Below are 19,278 nucleotides of genomic sequence, written 5' to 3'. Positions count from 1 at the left end.
TTCTAGTGTGCCTTCTGTGATTACAACGAGAAACACACTTTATCATATATATATATATGTCATATTTTTCTCGTCTTCGAGTGTCAAATTGAGGAATAAATGATTTAATTTAGCCGTACGAGAATGCCTAACAAAGGATCTTGATCTTTGGCATCAAAGCAATCTCACAACCATGGTCGTGGAAGTCCGTTCTTGATCAGAGACCAGTGAATATGAATCCCATCAACTAATTCCCTAAAAGGGGTCTTGTCTGGAATCTTTCATTGAAAGAGTGGTTCCCAAATTGTTGCAATTGTGAGAAGGAAAAGTTTCTTTCAAAAACAAAGTGAGAAGACTATATCGAGATGGGTACTACAACATTAGAGTTGGAAGACTTGGACGCTAGATCGAAGAATAATAACAATGGTGGCAGCAATTCCCACTCACTGTATAAGAAGTTCAATACATGGATAAGATCTTTGTATATGACTAGTTCTATCTTACCAGCATCCAAATTCTTTAGTGACTATAATTCCCAAGCCACTCCACACATTTTACCCATAGCTAATACAGTGTTTTCATTTTGTTTAGAACTTCACCCATGTACATAGTCACCAAGTCGAGGTTGAAGAATAATTCAAGGAGGAAAACATTCAGAAAATTCAATAGAACGGAGAAAAATAAGATAGGGCTAGGGCCGTGTAATTGTTCCTACTAGGTGATGTTCTTATATTATATCATTAAATTTCATGTTGAACTACAATAACAAATAATTAACGCCATATTCATACCATCCATACTTGCACCAATAGTAACCAAACCCCATATTGATACCATCCATGCATCCACAAAAAGTAACAATATTCAAGTTTATATTGTTTAGTACATGCAACAAAAATCAATTACATGCTCCTTTGCATGATCATTATCTAATGCATCATCAGTAGAATGGTTACCATCATTATCATCAAAGTCATCTACTCTTAAAAATAGCTACTGATTAATCACAGAAATTGTGACTATACCCATATTGAGAAGACCGTGATGGAACATTTTGAGTTCATGCCAGTGGATACTACTTGTGATAGGATTTGCTTGTATGTGTTGTATCGACCAAATTTGTAGGATGTGAACATTAGAAGAACAACATGGCATTTGTAATGAACATACTTTAAAACATATTGGTTACTCAAATCACAAAGAATGGAAAACTTGTAAATCCTGCCTTAACTTTCAATGATACTTTATGCATGGGGTATTCTTTGTTGTCAAAAACGAGATTGTTCTAATCATCTAAAATCCAAATAAATACTTCAAACTAAATGAACTCCATAGCACAATACCGTTTGAGTTAAAAATATTGGTTGGTCACTTCTCCACATGCTAGAAAATGGTTATGGGCATTATCCACAAAACAACATTTACTAGAGGAACTCCTAAACAAATTGAAGAAGGAATAAGGGATGAAGATGTGAACGATCGTATCTTTCATTCCATTGCACAAGGGACTTTCATTGAGGATTCTAAAGCCCGTACGAAGGAAAGAAAATTATGTTCTTAAGAGTGACAATTTTACTATAACTAAACGACTCTTACATGGGAAACTGTAGGAAAAAAAGATGGTAAGCATCATTATATGTGTCAAAAAGAAATGCTCTAACATCATGGTTATGCTAAAAGGCTGCCAACATGGTTAATACTACAATTCTGCTATTCATAAGCCCATTCATAGATATGAAAAAAATGGTAAAAATGATGCCACTTAAAAACAAGCAAAGTAATGAGGTTTTTCCAGATCACGTTTTCTGTTTTAAAACAATGATCAACAACATAAAGAAGAAATCTAAACAATTTACGTCCAACACAAATTTACGAAATTACAGATAGATGCAGCCCATCCACATGTGTATGCACAAAACAACTCGACAATAACTAGTTATTGATTCAACATGAAACATCATTCAATTTATGTAATCACAATCACCACGGTCAAATGTGAAAAAAAAAAACTAAGGGAATCAAATTATATTTACATGGTTTGTGCCAAAATGCCTTCTTCAATCAAATACAAAGTATATGATAAAAAGAGGCATATATTGATCAATGTGTTACGATCTATATGTAGAGTATAAATTCTTTGAAATGATATAACTTCGAGAATTTCTTCTACATACTATAGTACCCCTTCAATATGCATTAAGATTACAATGCCCCAGAGGGGGAAGGCTAACACAAAGAACCACACTAAAGCTCTTACGCTCGGGCCTCTCCCCCGAGTGTCCCTTCACTACACTCACCTTAAAGAACCATAGGACGTATAAGGCATACTAGTGAGAGACTGCATAAGCTTTAAAAGAAAAAAAAAATCAACAAGGGATTCACTACCATTAATTGGACCTGATATCATTTTCACACTTGCCAATTGGAATTATATCATCGCTCATTTTTGAGCTACTTGCATAATTGATGATATCATTTATCTGAATTAACTACCTACCGTTAGGTTTCCTACTAGAATGAGTTAAGCAATTGATGAAACATCATTAATAAGTTTCTTAATGTTAATAAGGTAAGGTTAACCAAAATTGAAAAAAGGGAAAATTCCATAATCATTTGTTCAAGTAGTACAAGAGAAACGACGCTTCATCAAATATTTGTAAGTTCAAAGGAATAAAATAAAAACCATTTTCTACTTCATATCATAAAACAAATAGGAAGAAAGAGTAAATACATAATGTAAACAAAAAATAGCTTGATTTACTAAAACAACGCATTATACAATGACAATACACCATGGTAGCTAATCTATTGCTTCAAGTGTCTACATTAAGATGGCAACCCAATAAGGAGGTAAAAGAAAATATATTAGCCCATGAACTAATTGATCATTAAAAAGATAAACAACTTGCCTAGTTCATCGTCATGGAATGAAGGTCCTTTGAGATAATACTTGATGAAAGAAAATTCTAGAAATACTAATATGATCTTTAAAGCATGCAACAAGATACAACACTCCATGAAACAACTTGCTAACTGGTAACTCAACATTGATCATGTTACCTTTGACTCAGTTCTATGGAAAGAACGTGCGGAACATCTTCAGACATTCACGATCTGGTCCGTCTGCAGCAAGCAAATCCACTACCATGGATGTGGTATCTACATTTGGTGAAAAACCTCTCTCAACCATTACATTGAGAAGTTGCATTGCCTTGCGCATATCATTCTTTCGAAGGAATCCTTGAACCATGAAATTGAATGTGAGATCATTTGGAGTTGAACCCTTCTCTTCCATCTGTATGAACAAATCCTCGGCTTCTTTCAGCATTCCTTCTCTAAGAAAGCCTTGAATCATTGTATTATATGTTCTAGTGCCGGGCTGCAAATCTTTGGCAGAAAGATTGCTAAACAACTCCGTTGCTTCCTTTATATTCTTATTTTGGAACATGCAATCAATGACGATGTTGTAAATCACAATATTGGCTTTCACTGCATTGCTTTGCATCACATGAAACAGTTTGATTACCTCAGTAAAACAACGGTTCGTGAGTAGCCCATCCAACAATGTACTAAAAGTAATGATATCTGGACTTTGGCCCTTTGCTTGCATCTCCACAAAAAGATCTTGTGCAGCCACAACCTTCCCAATCTTGCATAACCCACCAATAATGGTGTTGTACGTAATGGTATTAGGAGTTAATCCTTTGTCACACATATCACTAAAGAGTTTCATGGCCTTATCCAATCTCCTAGCATTGCAATAGCCATGGATCAATATGTTATAGATACAAATATCAGGCTCATGACCACTACTCACCACAGAATTAAAAACTTTTACTGCCTCGACCAGCTTGCCTTGTAGACAAAGAAAATCCATTAATATTACATATGTTACCAAATCTGGTGAGATTCCACAACCTAGCATTTCATCGAACAACCTCATGGCTAGTTCACATTGACCTGAATGACATAAGCCATGAATTAAAGAGTTGTAAGTGATTACATTAGACTTTATACCTCTTTGAGACATTACTTCTAATAGCATACACGCCTCTTTAGTCCTCCCTTGTTTGCAAAGAAAATCTACTAGAATGTTGAAGGTTATTACGTCTGGTGGGAATCCACGATCAATCATTAGATCCAACAACCCAATGGCTTGTTCACATTGACCTGAATTACATAAGCCATGAATCAAAGAGTTGTAAATTATTACATTAGGCTTTACACCTCTTTCAGACATTACTTCAAATAGAATACACGCCTCTTTAGTCCTCCCTTTTTTGCAAAGAGAATCCACTAGGATACTGAAGGTTATGACATCCGGTGAGAATCCACAATCTATCATTTGGTCGAACAACCCAATGGCTTGTTCACACTGACCTGAATTACATAAGCCATGAATCAAAGAGTTGTAAGTAATTACATTTGACTTTACACCTCTTTGAGACATTACTTCTAACAGCATACACGCCTCTTTAGTCCTCCCTTGTTTGCAAAGAAAATCTACTAGAATGTTGAAGGTTATTACGTCTGGTGGGAATCCACGATCAATCATTTGATCCAACAACCCAATGGCTTGTTCACATTGACCTGAATTACATAAGCCATGAATCAAAGAGTTGTAAATTATTACATTAGGCTTCACACCTCTTTCAGACATTACTTCAAATAGAATACACGCCTCTTTAGTCCTCCCTGCTTTGCATAGAGCATCCACTAGAATGTTAAACGTTATTACATTTGGTGAGAATCCACAAGCAGTCATTCGATCGAATAACTGAATGGCTCGTTCACATTGACCTGAATTACATAAGCCATGAATTAAAGTGGTGTAGGTGATTACATCAATTGGGTACCCATTCTCCACTGATTTGTTAAACAATTCCATCATCTTTTCTAGTTTATTCTCCAAACAGAACCCCTTCAGAAGAGTGCTCAAAGTTACCTTATCTGGTTCAAACCCAAGCTTTAGAATGTTTCCTAAGATAGAAAAACCGAAATCCACACGACCCAATCGGCAAAAACAGTTGATCAAGATGTTAAGAGTAACGATATCAGGTTGGATTCCTGTGTTAGCCAACATCATCATTTTATTAAACAGAGAAAAAACTGTAGAGTAGTGTTTCATACTGGTAATGGCTCCCAAAAGTTGATTAAAAGAGAAAATGGAGGGAATGGGTTGCATTTGAACTAAACAATCAAAGAAACCCAATGCTTCATCAAGCCTAAGAGTTCCAGATTTACACCGATATTTTACGATTTTCTCCAAATGGATAGTGCTGCTTTTTATCATTATATCAGGTTGAGACTCAGAGGGATTAATTGGGTCTTGTCTTTGTTTTGTAGAGTTATAGCGTAAAAAGATTGAAAGGGAAGAGATGGGTAAGAGTATAATCATACCCTTCTGAAGTTGACGACCAGAAACAGCAGTTTTTCTTAACATCGTTCACGAATCCGGAGCTGTGGACTGTGGAGTGAACACCTTTCAAACGGATTTAAAAGTATCAAGGCAAATTTTATAACAATATCAATTTTTTTTATAACAATATGATATCAAGGCAAATTTTATTTACAAGCCAGCTTCAAGAAATTCTAAGGCCTCATATTTTTAGTACACCTCTAAAAATTAAAAATTAAAATATTTTAAAAATTGTTTTAATCTTATCAAGGAGGGGATACTCCCTGGTCAACTCCAAAAAAAAAAAAAAAAAATCTAATATAAATAGTGAATTACACTTTGAGATAATACAGCGTAACTCTTTGTTAGCCCTCTAATATTTTGATAATTTCATTTGCTTCCTCTATAATTTTTTTATCAAGCTTAATTAGATCATTTTCGTCTATGTATAGTCAATGTAACTATTAAAAAGTGGTTTCTCTAAGATCTTTTCGTTATTTCATTTTCCCACATTTTTAGAAAAGTCTAGCTCTCTCCCTTCTCCATCTCATCATCTCATTAACTCTTTTGCTGCAGAATATTGGTCGTCCTTTACTTCTACTCTCTTTAGAGTAGATAGAACCTGTCAAGTCCAGTTATAAATTAATAAAATCAGGATGAGATCATGATTTTTAAATACGGTTTTGAATCTCGGTTTGATGTCTCATCTTGTTCATAGACGAGATTGAGTTGTCTTGGACGAGATAAGTCATTTAACTTGATTTACAATTATTTCTTCATATATATTTCTATGAGGTAGATTGGAAGATATTTTGCCATAGAATAATGTTTTAGTTAGAGAATAAATGTTAAAATTCTATAATAATAATAATAAAAATTATTTTAATTAAATTTCTTTTTTTTAAAATCCCTATTGATTTGGCTAAGTTTTATTGACTTAGCTGACATTTTAAAAATATCGTTCAAGTCATCTCCTTTATCTCGTGATATGGGTGAAACGTGAGACGCCTCGTTGGTGAACGATATGAGAAGACTAGGGCGAGTCATCTCAATCTAGGACTAGATTAGAAACCATATTTTTAAAAATCTATGGTTTTAAAATTTGGTATATCTTCTAATCTTGCCCCTACCTATGCTTAGTTGACTCATTTGATTCATCTCGTCTCCCACTAGATAGATAATTTTTATAAAAAAAATTATAAAATGTGAATGTGTAATTATGTTTGATGATGTGAATCAATAGAGTAAGATCACGTGGACACTAACGCATGAGACAAACACATGTAACATATTAAAAGTTAATATAGCCCATCTAACAATATACTATGAGTAATGGTACGTGAACTGGAAACGATTTTATGCAGCCACAAGCCTCCCAACCTTGCTGCATAACCCATCAATAAGAGTTCTTGTATGTGATAATGTAAGGAGTTATACGTCTGTGACACATAACTCTAAAGAGCTCCATGGCCTCATCCAATCTCTTAACTTTGCAATAGTTATTGATCAAGATGTTATAGATATGAACATTAGGATCATCACCCCAGCTCACAATGGATTAAATACTTTGACATGGCCTAAATTGCAAGACCCTGAATTAAAGAGTTGTGTAAGTGACTTGTTTGGTGCAATGTTTTTACTGATCATTTCTCGGAAGAGGTTCATGGCCCCCTCGTTTACTTACCCGTCTGTCCTTGCAAAGTATGTCAATGATAGTACTATGGTAGAGTAGTGTTTCACCCTGGTGATGGCTCCCAAAAGTTGATTAAAAGATAAAATGGAGTAAGTTGGTTGCATTTTAATTAAACAATCAAAGAAACCCAATGCTTCATCAAGCTTCTAGATTTACACCCTTCTCTAACCAAATGAGTAATGATTTAAGCAGGCTACAATTCAAACTAAATCACAATTCTGCAAAATTCCAAATGTCTTTCACCCTTCAAGTTCGGTTTTGATATGTGCATAGTAATATCACAAACCAAGCATCAAAGTCTCGCCTTTACACTAATACCTATCCAAAAAAAACAAAAAGGTTAGCCACCACGTCCTAAGGTTGCACACCACCAAACCATAAGCTCCTACTCTAAACCATTGAAAACTACTTAGAATAGTTCACAAAATTTTACAATGCCACGTTATCTCTGCCTTAATGTAGTTAATGATTTGACGCCATTAACTTTCACAATACACTGAGCCACCTTTCAACCTAAACCATCAAATGATAGATTTATTAAGTGAGAAAAGGCGTACTGAATGAGTACATATGTTTCCTAGAACAAGGTAAGGTATTTTCCCTACTATAATGGCTCGATGGAGGGAATGGAGTCATGCTGGGGTGACACAGTAAATGCTTGTGTCATTCCAGCATTTTCCAAATGGAATGAGTCATGCTGGGGTGACACACGATTTACTGTGATTCTCACAATTCTAATGTGGACATGCATACATAACCGTAGATGGTTTTTACTCGTATCGCAAGGAAACACATCTATGGTTATGTGCACATCTCACGTCAAACTTGTGAGAATCATTGTAAATGCTCGTGTCATTCCAGCATTTTCCATATGGAATGAGTCGTGCTAGGGTGTCATTCCAGCATTTTCCATACAGATGTTTTATGCTTATAGTTTAATAAAAAGTCAAATATTTGAATTAAAAAATAAATAGATTGAGATTTTTTAAATTTTGCGTGAATGATTACGAGGAGGTCAAGAAAATCTAAAATCAAATGAAGCACACTAACAACTCCAAACAAATGAAGAATATTAACTACTCACCTTACAATCGAGTGCTATATACATAGGAAATCCTTAAAAACACTACTTTAAACTCTATAAAAAAAGAGTGTTGATAATATGACGTGGTTTTGGTGACACCCTTGACGCGTTCGCTCACAGCTCAACAAATGTTTGACATTTGACATGAATGACATCAACAATAGAGGGATTCTCTTTCTTGCCTACTGCCCACATATTTATTTTTTTAGATTTTAAATCTTAAAAAGAGTTGTTGAACCCACATTGATTATCACATTTATAATCCAACAACACTGCCTTTTAGATTTCATCAAAATATTCATATTTAAAAGAAAAATATTAAAAAAATATTATTTTTTGAGCTTGATTGAAGGTGTTTGGTGGTCATCAATTTTCAACACCTTGGATCAAGTTTGAAAAATAATATTTTTTTAATTTTTTTTTTTTGAATGTGAATATTTTCATGAAATTTAAAAGACTGTGTCGTTAGATTGTCAATGTGATAATCAATGTGGGCCTAATGCCCTTTTTTAAGATTTGAAATCTAAAAAAATAAATATGTGGGCAGGGCAAGAGAGAGAAACTCTCTCTATTGTTGATGTCATTACGCCAGATGTCAAACGCTTGTTGGGCGGTGATCCAACTCGTCATAGGGTGTGCGCCAAAAACTGGGTCCATTTAGCATTTTTCTAACCAAAATGATAACCTCCTAAAGGGTATAAGTTGTTTCCCTTTAAAATCTTGTTGTTCCTCTACTTCCAAAGGCTCCAACAAAGAAAAGAAAGAGTAAGATCTAATGATCCTCTCTCTATTTGCTAAGACCTTAATCCGCCAACTTTAAAATAGAAGAAAAATAGAACTAGGAAAACAAAACAAGGTATGAGTCCATCCAAGGGACCTAGAGCATGGAAGCAAAAAATAAAAATAAAGCTCAAAAAGCAAATTAATCATTTTCTTTGGATGATATGTAAGGAAACTAGAAGTATCATATTTTTGTGAAGTGGAAGCTTATTTGTTCTACAAAGAAGAAAGGGAATTAAGTGGCAGAGGACTTCTGAAAGTGCCCTCGATTTGCGGGGTGTGCGGATCCGCTTTTGACCTTTGAAGTTTGGGAGTCGCCACCTAGTTATTACGGTCTAGGAACCAAACTTTGACTCTAAAAAGCAAATAAACTAATCTACGAAAGAAAAATACGGATCCGGGATTACGTTACGGGGTTGGAAGGTGTTAGGCACCAACTCTGCCCGACAAACGCCGGTCTCTACTAATTCCCAGATAAAACTACATTGCCAACAAGACCTAGATAATAATAATAAAAAAAATACTCATCTTTTTCGAGCGCTACGATTTTGTTCCCTCAGATCTGATAAAATCGCTTCTTGTACCGTATTCCTTACTTCGTTCTGTTTCCAGATCTGATTTCTGATCTCCGAGGCAATATATCTTTTTTTTAGATATGGATTCTTCGAACTTTTTTATGGATTTTGGAATATTTTTGAAGGACTTCTAGGTATTTTTCAGGCTAAAATTGAAGTATGGGTATTAGGTAAGGAGTTGGGATTTCAAAATTAAGGTTTATGGGAGGTTAGGAAAATTTTTTGACCTACTTTTCTTAGGATTTATTATTTGATTCTAAAACAGAGTGTGAGGACCCCTATTTATAGATTTTTTAAAGGGTTGGTTTAGATAGAATTAGTGTTTGATTATAATTCTTTTAGTTAGAGTTGTATTTTAGCTAGAATTGTTTTAGGTAGAATTGTATTTTAATTAGAATTGTTTTAGGTAGAATTATATTTTATTTAGAATTCTATTAAATAGAGTTATTATTTAATTAGAACTCTATTAGGATTTTGACTTTTGGTCTTATTTGATTGACTCTAAGATTTTGACTTTAGTCTTAATTGATTGACTTTAAGATTTTGACTTTGGTCTTAATTAATTGACTTTAATTTTGACTTTAGTCTTACTTGATTGAATTTAATACCTTGACTTTAATTTTGCTTGATTGACTATAATTTTTTGGAGAACCCCTCTCTATTATATCTTTAATTCTTTAGACCCCCAAATGGAAGAGGTCCTTGAATAAATATCTTGGCAACCCTCAACAATTTTGCCTAAGAGTCTGATTGATCGATTTTTTTAGTTTAAATTTTTAAATTAATTTTGCTAATGTTTCACTTTAATTATTTAATATTTTATTTATTAATTTTGAAATTTTTAATTATAAAAATTGTGAAATTACCGTTTTACCCTCGGAGAGGACTTTTCACGTTTTAAGTCAATTTTTGATGTTCTAAGATGTTTTCAAATCAATTTTTCATAAGGAATTCAATGGAAATATTGGTTTGTGTCATTTATGAATTTTTTGTGTGAAATGATCGTGAACTTGATGAGGGGCATTTTCGTAATTTTGTCGAATTCTATGAAAATTGGTAAAATAATTGATTTGATTTCGATTTATTATTTTATGTGTTTGAATGGGTTTTCCTGAGCGTAATGTAGGCTCTAGGGATATTTTAAGATTAGGGGTAGTTTGATAATTTGATAATTTTTTAGTGAATTTTATCGTGAAGCTTTTTTTTGTCTGAAAAATGATGATTTCTAAGCTTCTGTGGTTATATTTTCCTAGCGTATCATGGTTTCTACAGTTTTGTCAGTTCGAGATACCTCATCCGGATTTCTGAAATATTTCTGGTAACAAAATAAAGCAATGGAATAAACATCCATCATTGGGAACCGTTGTGATCGGGTTGACGAGTTGATTAATTAGGCGAGTGCAAAAATGGGGTGTCTACAACTTCGATGTATGAACTATGCATTACTAAGATATGTTGGGGGAGGGGATCATTAAGGCAAGATATGATGACTAGGGAGGCAAAATTCTCTATGAAGAAATATCATTAAAATATTGCTAGATTTTTTAAGGAGGGCCGTGTTTAGGGTTGCAGTTTAAGTTTGGAAGGATTGGTGATGTAGTGATTCACCCCTATCTTTGTAGTTCATTCTCAACCCTATTTTTTTTATTTCCTCTAAAAGGAATTTACCAATACAACATTAAACATTTCATTATTCGAAACAAGACATGGGATTTTGGTTTCAGGAGAGGTTCGAATGATTGAGAGGTTCAAGATATATCCAACCTTGTCAACTAAGTATTCGTTATTCCCATTGTGCACTCTTGATTAAATATTCTACTCATCCTTAATACCCACCTCTTATGCGAGTTTTCTCTCTACCCCCATTTGGGGCCACAAAGTTCCTTTTCGAAATTTATCTTTTCACTCGGTTACCCATTTTGGATGAAATAAGACTTCTAATCACTAATTTAGCAAGGGACTCACTATACTTAAACAAATAATGTACTCTTTGTAAGGTGAATGATGAATTTTGTTGATATTTTGTCATTCATTAAAGAGTTTTGGTCCAACTTCCAATTCTTATTTCATACGAAAAATGTTTGTTTTATAGTCTGTCTTGTTATTATTCGAAATTCGACATATCAATGTGATTTCATGTAAAGAAATTGCAATTTGTTGTATGGACCTAGAAGGAAAGGGATAAGAGAACCTTTTAAAAGGAATGAACAATCACTTCAGCAAATGATCATTAACATATAAAGGTGGTATTTCTCTTAGTGAAAGTTATTTGATTGATTCAACGAAAAAAAGAAAAAAAATTACTTAAATGGGATTTTATGTTTTTGATTTCAAGTTAGAGTCAACTTTCTTTTATAATTAGGCAGGTCTTCCCAATCTCCTTTACCTTCAATAAAACAAATCTAATGCTTAATCAGTAAAATGGTTACTATCAAAATCATCTTCTCTTAAAAATTGCGACTTATTTAAAAGTCGTGATTAAATAGGTGAAAGAAAAAGCCAAGTGCATGATTTCTAGGAAAAAAATCAAGGTCCCAAAAACGATCAATAAGCATTCAACTAGGAAATGTTGGGGAAGAGGAACATTAAGGCAAAATATGATGAAGTCTTTGGCTGGGAAACTAGGGAGGTAAAATCCTCTATGGTGGTAGCAATTGGAAAGGCATCATTAAGATATTTCCAGATTTTCGAAGGAGGGCCGCATTTAGGGTTGGTAAAGGAAATAAAGGTTAAGTTTGGAAGGATTGGTGGTGTTGTGATTCACCCCTATCTTTGTAGTTCTCATCCCTGTTTTTAAAGGAATTTACCAATAGAACGTTTCCTTATTTGAACGAGAGTAAGTTGTCATAGGATTTTGGTTTTAGGAGAGGTTTGAATGATTGAGAAGATCAAGATATATATCCAACCTTGTCAACTAACTATTCACTATTCCTATTGTGGACTTTTAATTAAATATTATACTCATCCTCACACCCCACCTCTTATGTGGGGTTTCTCTCTACCTCCATTTGGGGCCACAAAGTTCCTTTTAGAATATATCTTTTCATTTGGCTAGCCACTTTAGATGGAATAGGACTTCGTATCATTTATTTAAACGGGGGATTCACTATACTTAAGCAATTGTATTCTTTGTAAGGTGAATGATGAATTTTGTTGATATGTTGCCATTCATTAAAGAGATTTGGTCCCACTTCCAATCCTTATTTCGTACGAATTGAGTTTTACTTTAGTCTGTCGTGTTATTATTCCAGAGCTAGTATATCGATGTGATTTCATGTAAAGAAATTACAATTTGTGGTTTGGACCTAGATGGAAAGGGATAGGAGAACCTTTAAAAGGAATGAACAATCACTTCAGCAAATGATCAACATATAAAGGTGGCTTTTTCTTCATGAAAGTCATTTGATTAATTGAAAAATAAAATTATCTAGTGTTTAAATGGGATTTTATGTTTTTGATTCCAGGTTAGATTCAACACTCTTTTATAAGGTCTTCCCAATCTCATCTTTCTTCAATAAAACATATCTATACTTACAAAAATATATATATATATATATATATTATATAATATTTTTGAGTCAAAACGCACAAAAGAGTAGAATTCTTCATCGAACATCTTCAAATAGTACACAAATCAGTTTCTTCTAGTGTGCCTTCTGTGATTACAACGAGAAACACACTTTGTCATAGATATCATAATTTTTCTTGTCTTCGAGTGTCAAATTGAGGAATAAATTATTTAATTTAGCCGTTCGAGCAATCTCAAAACCATGGCTGTGGAGGTCGTTCTTCATCAGAGACCAGTGAATATGAATCCCATCAAATAATTCCCTAAAAGGGGTCTTAAGTGGAATCTTTCATCGAAAGAGTGGTTCCCAAATTGTTGCAATTGTGAGAAGGAAAAGTTTCTTCCAGAAACAAAGTGAGAAGACTATATCGAGATGGGTACTACAATGTGAGAATTGGAAGACTTGGACTCTAGATCGAAGAATAATAGCAGTGGTGGCAGCAATTCCCACTCATTGTATAAGAAGTTCAATACATTGATAAGATCTTTGTATATGACTAGTTCTATCTTACCAAAATTCTTTAGTGACTATAATTCCCAAGCCACTCCACACATTTTACCCATAGCTAATACGGTGTTTCATTTTGTTTAGAACTTCACCCATGTACATAGTCACCAACTCGAGGTTGAAGAATGAGTCAAGGAGGAAAAAATTCAGAAAATTCAATAGAACGGACAAAAATAAGATAGGGCTAGGTTTGTGTAATTGTTCCAACTAGGTGAGGTTCTTATATTATATCATTAAATTTCATTTTAAACTACAATAACAAATAATTAAACACCATTTCATACCATCCATACTTCCACAACAAGTAACCATAGTAACCAAACCCAATATTGATACCATCCTTGCATCCACAACAAGTAACAATATGCAAGTTTATATTGTTTAGTACATGCAACCAAAATCAATTACATCCTCATTTGCATGATCATTATCTAGTGCTTCATCAGTAAAATGGTTACCATCATCATCATCAAAGTTATCTACCATTAAAAATTGCTACTTATTAATCAAAGAAATTGTGACTATACCCATATTGAGAAGACCGGGATGGAGCATTTTGAGTTCATGCCAATGAATACTACTTGTGATAGGATTTGCTTGTATGTGTTGTATTGACCAAATTTGTTGGATGTAAACATTAGAAGAACAACATGGCATTTGTATTGAACATATTTTAAAACATATTGGTTACTCGAATCACAAAGAATGGAAAACTACTTGTAAATCCTACCTTAACTTTCAATGATACTTTATCCATGGGGTATTCCTTGTTGTCAAAAACGAGATAGTTCTGATCATCTAAAATCCACATAAATACTTCAAACTAAATGAACTCCATAGCACAATACCATTTGAGTTAAAAATATTGGTTGGTCAGTTCTCCACATGCTAGAAAATGGTTATCGGCATTATCCACCAAACAAAATTTACTAGAGGAACTCCTAAACAAATCGAAGAAGGAATAAGGGAGGAAGATGTAAACGATCGTATCCTTCATTCCATTGCACAAGGGACTTTCGCTGAGGATTCTAAAACCCTTACGAAGAAAAGAAAATTATGTTCTTAGGAGTGACAATTTTACTATAACAAAATGGCTCTTACATGGGAACTGTAGGAAAAAAAGATGGTTAACATTATACGTGTCAACATAGATATGAAAAAAAATGGTAAAAATGATGCCATATTTATTGATAGCCATAAAATGAGGCCACTTAAAAAACAAACAAAGTAATAATTAAGGTTTTTCCAGATCATGTGTTCTTTTTAAAACAATGATCAACAACATAAAGAAGAAATCGGAACAATTTACGTCCAACACAAATTTACGAAATTACATATAGATGCAGCCCATCCACATGTGTATGCACAAACCAACTCGACAATAACAAGTTATTGATTCAACATGAAACATCATTCAATTTATGTAATCACAATCACCACGGTCAAATGTGAAAAAAAAAAACTAAGGGAATCAACTATATTTACATGGTTTGTGTAAAAATGCCTTCTTCAATCAAATACATAGTATATGATAAAAAGAGGCATTTATTGATCAATGTGTTACGATCTATATGTAGAGTATATATTCTATGAAATGATTTAACTTTGAGAATTTCTTCTACGTACTATAGTACCCAATCAATATGCATTAAGATTACAATGCCCCGGAGGGGGAAGGCTAACACAAAGAACCACACTAACGCTATTACATTCGGGCCTCTCCCCTAAGTGTCCTTTCACTACAATCACATTAATGAACCTTAGGACGTATAAGACATACTAGTGAGAGACGCATATCTTTTCATTTGAGCTACTTGCATAATTGATGATATCATTTAGCTCGATAAACTACCTACCATTAGGTTTCCTACTAGACTGAGTTAAGCAACTGATGAAACATCAATAATAAGTTTCTTAATGTTAATAAGGTAAGGTTAACAAAAATTGAAAAAGAGAAAATTCCATAGTCATTTGTTCAATTAGTACAAGAGAAACGACGCTTCATCGAATATTTGTAAGTTCAAAGGAATAAAATAAAAACCATTTTCTACTTCATATCATAAAACAATTAGGAATAAAGGGTAAATACATAATGTAAACAAAAAAATAGCTTGATTTACAAAAACAATGCATTATACAATGACAATACACCATGGTAGCTAATCTATTTCTTCAAGTGTCTACATTAAGATGGCAACCCAATAAGGAGGTAAAAGAAAATATATTAGCCCATGAGCTAATGGATCATTAAAAAGATAAACAACTTTCCTAGTTCATCGTCATGGAATAAAGATCCTTTGAGATAATGCTCGATGAAAGAAAATTCTAGAAAAACTAATATGATCTTTAAAGCATGCAACAAGATACAACACTCCATGAAACAACTTGCTAACTGGTAACACAACATTGATCATGTTACCTTTGACTCAGTTCTATGGAAAGAACGTGCGGAATATCTTCAGACATTCACGATCTGGTCCGTCTGCAGCAAGCAAATCCACTACCATGGATGTGGTATCTACATTTGGTGAAAAACCTCTCTCAACCATTTCATTGAGAAGTTGCATTGCCTTGCGCATATCATTCTTTCAAAGGAATCCTTGAACCATGAAATTGAATGTGAGATCATTTGGAGTTGAACCCTTCTCTTCCATCTGTATGAACAAATCCTCGGCTTCTTTTAACAATCCTTCTCTAAGAAAGCCATGAATCATTGTATTATACGTTATAGTGTTGGGCTGCAAATCTTTGGCAGAAAGATTGCAAAACAACTCCATTGCTTCCTTTATATTCTTATTTTTGCACATGTAATCAATGACGATGTTGTAAATCACAATATTGGCTTTCACTGCATTGCTTTGCATCACATGAAACAGTTTGATTACCTCAGTAAAACAACGGTTCGTGAGTAGCCCATCCAACAATATACTAAAAGTAATGATATCTGGACTTTGGCCCTTAGCTTGCATCTCCACAAAAAGATCTTGTGCAGCCACAACCTTCCCAATCTTGCATAACCCACCAATAATGGTGTTGTATGTAATGGTATTAGGAGTTAATCCTTTGTCACACATATCACTAAAGAGTTTCATGGCCTTATCCAATCTCCTAGCATTGCAATAGCCATGGATCAATATGTTATAGATACAAATATCAGGCTCATGACCACTACTCACCACAGAATTAAAAACTTTTACTGCCTCGACCAGCTTGCCTTGTAGACAAAGAAAATCCATTAATATTACATATGTTACCAAATCTGGTGAGATTCCACAACCTAGCATTTCATCGAACAACCTCATGGCTAGTTCACATTGACCTGAATGACATAAGCCATGAATTAAAGAGTTGTAAGTGATTACATTAGACTTTACACCCCTTTGAGACATTACTTCTAACAGCATACACGCCTCTTTAGTCCTCCCTTTTTTGCAAAGAAAATCCACTAGAATGTTGAAGGTTATTACGTCTGGTGGGAATCCGCGATCAATCATTTGATCCAACAACCCAATGGCTTGTTCACATTGACCTGAATTACATAAGCCATGAATCAAAGAGTTGTAAATTATTACATTAGGCTTTACACCTCTTTCAAACATTACTTCAAATAGAATACACGCCTCTTTAGTCCTCCCTTCTTTGCAAAGGGAATCCACTAGGATATTGAAGGTTATGACATCCGGTGAGAATCCACGATCTATCATTTGATCGAACAACCCAATTGCTTGTTCACATTGACCTGAATGACATAAGCCATGAATTAAAGAGTTGTAAGTGATTACATTAGACTTTATACCTCTTTGAGACATTACTTCTAATAGCATACACGCCTCTTTAGTCCTCCCTTGTTTGCAAAGAAAATCTACTAGAATGTTGAAGGTTATTACGTCTGGTGGGAATCCACGATCAATCATTAGATCCAACAACCCAATGGCTTGTTCACATTGACCTGAATTACATAAGCCATGAATCAAAGAGTTGTAAATTATTACATTAGGCTTTACACCTCTTTCAGACATTACTTCAAATAGAATACACGCCTCTTTAGTCCTCCCTTTTTTGCAAAGAGAATCCACTAGGATACTGAAGGTTATGACATCCGGTGAGAATCCACAATCTATCATTTGGTCGAACAACCCAATGGCTTGTTCACACTGACCTGAATTACATAAGCCATGAATCAAAGAGTTGTAAGTAATTACATTTGACTTTACACCTCTTTGAGACATTACTTCTAACAGCATACACGCCTCTTTAGTCCTCCCTTGTTTGCAAAGAAAATCTACTAGAATGTTGAAGGTTATTACGTCTGGTGGGAATCCACGATCAATCATTTGATCCAACAACCCAATGGCTTGTTCACATTGACCTGAATTACATAAGCCATGAATCAAAGAGTTGTAAATTATTACATTAGGCTTCACACCTCTTTCAGACATTACTTCAAATAGAATACACGCCTCTTTAGTCCTCCCTGCTTTGCATAGAGCATCCACTAGAATGTTAAAGGTTATTACATTTGGTGAGAATCCACAACCAGTCATTCGATCGAATAACTGAATGGCTCGTTCACATTGACCTGAATTACATAAGCCATGAATTAAAGTGGTGTAGGTGATTACATCAATTGGGTACCCATTCTCCACTGATTTGTTAAACAATTCCATCATCTTTTCTAGTTTATTCTCCATACAGAGCCCCTTTAGAAGAGTGTTCAAAGTTACCTTATCTGCTTCAAACCCAAACTTTAGAATGTTTCCCAAGATAGAAAAACCGAAATCCACACGACCCAATCGGCAGAAACAGTTGATCAAGATGTTAAGAGTAACGATATTAGGTCGGATTCCTGTGTTAGCCAACATCATCATTTTATTAAACAGAGAAAAAACTGTAGAGTAGTGTTTCATACTGGTTATGGCTCCCAAAAGTTGATTAAAAGAGAAAATGGAGGGAATGGGTTGCATTTGAACTAAACAATCAAAGAAACCCAATGCTTCATCAAGCCTAAGATTTCCAGATTTACACCGATCTTTTACGATTTTCTCCAAATGGGTAGGGCTGCTTTTTATCATTATATCAGGCTGAGACTCAGAGGGATTAATTGGGTCTTGTCTTTGTTTTGTAGAGTTATAGCGTAAAAAGATTGAAAGGGAAGACATGGGTAAGCGAATAATCATGCTCTTCTGAATTTGACGACCAGAAACAGCAGTTTTTCTTAACATCATTGTTCACGAATCAGGAAGAAATTTTAGGGTGCTGGAGCTGTGGACTGTGGAGTGAACAAATTTTAAACCGATTTAAAAGTTTACTCTTTCGTAGTAAAATATCAATTTTTTTTTATAACAATATAATATCAAGGCAAATTTTACTGACAAACCAACACCAAGAAATTTTAAGGCCCTCATATTTTTAGTACATCCAAAAAATTAAATCTTTTTATACATTATATTAAAAATAAATTTTTTTTAAATTGCTTTGGGCACTCTATTAATGGAGGTCATTAGCTAGACTTTGCTCATCATGTTATATCTTCGAATCTCTACACACCAGTCCACAGAAATGTGACTACTTTAAATGCTATAACATATGACAAGGTGTTAGATGGTGCAGTTGGAAATCTTGATTTTTAAAATGGGAGTAATTCGATGAAGGAAGAAAATAATTTCTAGGCTCGAATCTAATTCAATCTCTTT

General features: G+C 34.1%; 1 protein-coding gene across 1 annotated transcript; it reads right to left on the bottom strand.

Annotated features, from left to right (window-relative positions):
* Positions 1-18,872, bottom strand: LOC147381393 (uncharacterized). Its single transcript, XM_086430478.1, is given in 2 exon segments — positions 1-5,426; positions 16,031-18,872. Coding segments are annotated over 2 exon segments (5,154 nt in total). The 5' UTR covers positions 18,811-18,872; the 3' UTR covers positions 1-3,052.
* Between the last annotated feature and the right edge of the window lie 406 nt (positions 18,873-19,278).

This window comes from Akebia trifoliata, unplaced genomic scaffold (genome assembly GCF_017979445.1).
Source record: "Akebia trifoliata isolate Shusen 1 unplaced genomic scaffold, ASM1797944v1 Contig00518, whole genome shotgun sequence".
In the NCBI taxonomy this organism is placed as follows: domain Eukaryota; kingdom Viridiplantae; phylum Streptophyta; class Magnoliopsida; order Ranunculales; family Lardizabalaceae; genus Akebia; species Akebia trifoliata.
The sequence above is the reverse complement of the archived record's forward strand: the minus strand, read 5'-3'. Positions and strand labels throughout refer to the sequence as shown.